Raw genomic sequence first — 4,620 nt, forward strand, 5'->3', positions numbered from 1 at the left:
GAGCAGAAGAACGGAATCCATTTGTACTCACCATCAAATTGGTATTAACTAATCAACACATAAATGCACATATCAGAACAACATCTATTGGATGTTGGGGAAGGGGGAGGGCGGCGGGAGGAGGGGGGAGGAGGGAGGAGAGGACGGGTATCTGTATACACAAGGAGTGCAATGCGCACTACCCGAAGGAAGGACATATGTGAAACACGGACTTGGGGGGGGGGGACCAAGGGCAACACACGTAACCTAAACATCTGTACCCCCATAATATGCTGAAATAAAAAAAACAAAACAAAACAAAAAACTAACGTATACGCAATTGTGTATGTTAATATCTGTCCTTTGGTATACTTTAAAACAAGTATGTTTCTGGCTCATTCTGTCTCTGGCTCATTCTTGCTGGTGTCTGCACGATGAACCCCTTATCTGGTTACAAGTTGTTGCCAAGAAAACAAGAGTTCAACCACCCTGTAAGGTCATTGGATCAGTCAACATGCACTTATCACAAAGCAAAAAATATCAATATATGACCCAGCAGTGTTCAGCTTAGCCTAGGACCAAAGCAGGAAAGTCAATGAAGTGAAATGAGTAAGAACATCAGCTCCAGACTCATATAGACCTGGGTTCAAATCCAGGATCTTTTACTGGGGTGGAACATGTTACTTAAAATTCTTCAAATTCTCAAAACCTCAGATGCCATTTCTGTAAATGGGTACAAGAAAAATGTCTATTGATAGGGTTATTGTGAGAATCAGACAAGGCAACCCACACAAAAACACTGATGCAGTAACAAGCACGGAAGGTCATGATGAGTGGTGAGAACAAGCCCCCAGAGTCATCGACACAGAGAAGGAATGATAACATTTTCACTCCTAATTTCTGCTTTACCACGACCAACATGGTTTTTAAACATCCTGTTATTAATTTTCAAGTGTAAAACACTTTGTATGATTGGTCTCAGTACAGAAGTGACATTTTTTAAATGTACAACACTTTTAAACATCCTTCGTAATTCCTGAATAAATGACTGTGGCTCTCAGACCCGCCAGCATCCACTCCTGTTCAGATAGCTTCATAGCACAAAGAAAACCTAATTGAGTGGGTGGTGGAAATGAACAGAAGGCTCTATATTAATTGGATAATTATGTGACTCTTAATTGCTCCACTTCCTTTATCCTGGGTATTCTAAGAGCAACACTATTTTAGAATTAAAATATGCTTTAGATATAAACAAAGCCACCTCTTCTTCTTTCAGGTAAAGCAATTTCCAAAGTTAGTGTTAAAACTTTGACAATGGAGAGTATAGTGTCCTCGCAGTTTGTGATCACAAGTGTTATGATTTTAAATCATTTAAAAGATAATTTCCCTAAATGCAATGTGTTGTCCCAGGTTGAATTCTAGAACAGAAAAAGGACAGTAGTGGACAAATTAGTGAAATGTGAATAAAATCTGATGTATCAGTAAGAGTAATATGTCAATGTTCATTTAATAATCTTTACAAATGTAGCCATGGTAATGTAAGTTGATAAGAGTAAGGGAAACAGTAGTTTAAGGTTGCTATACTCTCTTAGTAACTTTTCTATTAATCTAAAATTATTCCAAATGAAAAGTTAATTAAAAAGAAAAAATTGTTCAATTTGTGCTAGCAAAACTCAAGCAATCCCAGCTTCATCATGTACTAGCCACATGTCATTGAACAAACCACTGTGCCTCAGCCACCTGTGCTATAAAATAGATAGTAACACTTGTTCAAGATGCCTGATCCATGAAAGGAAAATAAACAGTTATTATTGATGTATTCTGCAAAGTAGAAATCAAATATTGATGTCAGCATTAATTTTAAGCAGCATCTACCTATGGACACAAAGCGAGCTAGAAAATTGAATGTGTATGAGGAATATAACATGCGTATTTAAAATCATTCTGATTTTTCATTTTAACCATTTTAAAATTGCAATGAAACTGCTTTATTCATGTAATCCTTTTAGAAAACATATTAGTAAATAATTTCAGAATTATAAACATGTTTGTGTTTTTTATACTACTAACCCCAATTGTAAACATTTATTCTGAAGCTGAAATGAAATGGGGAAGTTTTATAATGAAAGATGATGCCATGTCATTTATAATAGTGAACATTGAGAAATATGTAAAATATTCGATAATAGAAAGAAGTTTATGTAAATCAGGTTATCAGAATTTAATAACACATGGTGCTATATATTTAAAACACTAATAATAGTACATAGGAGAAGCACTTTTATTTATGAGTGAGAAATACACGAAATGTTGTAATTATTCTGCTCATTTATACAGATATTTTAAATACAATCTGGAAGGAATCATAAAAATTATAGTGACTTTTTATTTGCAATGTATATATTATTATTATTTGAATATTTAAAATTAAACATCAAGTTTAAAAACCACAATACCATATTTTTTATCATCTAAACAGTTCAGACAAAGGAGGAGGGGTTCAGGGATAATTCATTTGCATAGATGGAATTAACATGCTAACGTTACACAGAATCTTACATTAAAATTATAAACTCTTGCATACTTTCCATAAACAGCCATACCATGGGATCAGCCCTCCGTGTCCTCTAGGCACTCACTTTGATATCAATGTTAAATTCACATTCTCCTCTAGGTAGCAGCTTATTCTGTCCATATTTCTCTTGGTCTTTCCTGATGGCCACACCCTTAATATGTTGCAGCTGCACCTCAGATTGCTCAGGTCCCCCTTGCAGCATCTCTTGGAGCTGTGACCTTGGGAAGTTGACCTTCTCATGCCCACTATGCACATTGTCTACTGTTTCCTTCTCATCAGTTTTTGCAATAAAACTAATCATAGCATCATTCGTCCTGAAAATAATAGAATTTCTGTTTCAAGGTTGAAATATATATAACATTCAGAAATATAATAGGAATTAGTAGCAAGATTGTCATTACAAGTAATTTTTTTTTTGGAGAGAGAGAGTCTCACTTCGTCATCCTGGATAGAGTACAGTGGCATCATCATAGCTCACTGCAACCTCAAATTCCTGGGCTCAAGCGATCCTCTTGCCTCAGCCTCCTGAGCAGCTGGGACTACAGGTGTGGGCCACAACACCAGACTAATTTTTCTATTTTTAGTAGAAACAGGGTTTCACTCTTGCTCAGGTCGGTCTCAATCTCCTGAGCTCAAGCAATCCTCCTGCCTCGGCCTCCCAGAGTGCTAGGATTACAGCTGTGAACCACCACGCCCAGCTGGTAATGTTTGTAGTTATATTTCAAGCAGTAAATTTTAGATGCATTTATATGTACATATGTGTGCATATCAGTCACATTTGCATACATGTTTCCAAATATTGTTATTACAAAGAAGAAGAATAAATTAAAATCCTATTTGTAATTATCCTCCCTGTTACATTCCTTAAATCCACCATATTTTTGATCCAGGATTATTATTCAGTAATAAAAGATTTATTCTGCTCCTGTCTAGCAAAGCACATTCCTTTCCCTGGCAACCTGGGATGGTTTCTTCAAATATCAGAATTCCAGATCCTTTTCTCTCGTCTATATTGCTCTGCTGATTTCCCTAAATCTCTCAACTTTTATATTCTTACTCTTTCTGGAATTTGAAAAACAAAGAAACAGACAGAGAAAAGAAACTCTTTCTCTGTTTCTGCTGATGTCTTATCTTATCCATGCCTGAACCTTCTTTTCTTCTGTTGTCTTAGTGATTTAGCTCATTTTAGGGGTGAGACAAAGCCAGGACAATGAGCACTAAAGCAATTTAAATTTTCCTGAACAATTCTGAGGCAGACAATTCTAATGCTATTTGTGACATCAGCTGTGCTTAGGAAAATAAGGTGGACGTAGTTAAAGTCAGAAGACTCCACTCTGCGATGGGAGGCAGCTTTCTTACCCTTCATGTCCTTCCCTGTGCCATTTGTTAGGGTGTCTTTGTGGAAACAGTAAGTGTTTTATTCTACATCAATAACCCTGTATACAGTACAGCAGTCCTTGAATTTACCATATTGTGTCAGTGTTCTTTATTTAGCCTTTAAACGGCAGAAAAATCTGCTTTTTAATCTAAAACATCATGATGGGGAGAACATCAGAGCATAAATGATAAATGAGAATATTTTAGAAAGAATAAGTAAGATGCTATTAGAGAGCAAGGACAAAAATATGCACTTGTTGCTTTTCTAAGTTATTTGGATTTAACTTGCACATGAGAGGCTGAAGATAGGTCTCATTTCATTAGACTTGAATTAATTAGGTGCTCCTACCGCCTCTCCCCCAAAACAAACACCCATTTGCTTTCTAACAGCTGCTGTTTATTGGAAACTTATTATGTATCAAGCTCAGTTCTATGGACTCCACATGTATTATTTTATTTGTTTCCACATATTTTCAGCTTGGTAATATTACTAATATTATCCTCATTAAGTATGAGGAGTCTGAGAGCCAGAAAGGTTGTGTAACTAGCCCAAGTGTGCACAGTTTTAAGTGATAGGCTCATGCATTGCATTAAACTTCATAGCCGGACCACAACACCCACACTTTGATACACTGCATCACAATTTGAAATCCTCTCTGAAAATGCAAACATGGGAATTATAAAACTCA

The 4,620-nt window shown here is 36.1% G+C and overlaps 1 protein-coding gene across 1 annotated transcript in view; it reads right to left on the bottom strand.

Moving 5' to 3' along the window:
- Nucleotides 1–2,855, bottom strand: part of LOC105811039 (olfactory receptor 4C15-like) — a 7,846-nt gene extending 4,991 nt beyond the window's left edge. Inside the window, exon 1 of the mRNA XM_012645114.1 lies at nt 2,619–2,855. Coding sequence (XP_012500568.1) covers nt 2,619–2,855 — 237 coding nt within the window. The remainder of the gene's footprint in view (nt 1–2,618) is intronic.
- Between the last annotated feature and the right edge of the window lie 1,765 nt (nt 2,856–4,620).

This window comes from Propithecus coquereli, unplaced genomic scaffold (genome assembly GCF_000956105.1).
Source record: "Propithecus coquereli isolate 6110/MARCELLA unplaced genomic scaffold, Pcoq_1.0 Scaffold227, whole genome shotgun sequence".
Classification (NCBI taxonomy): Eukaryota; Metazoa; Chordata; class Mammalia; order Primates; family Indriidae; genus Propithecus; species Propithecus coquereli.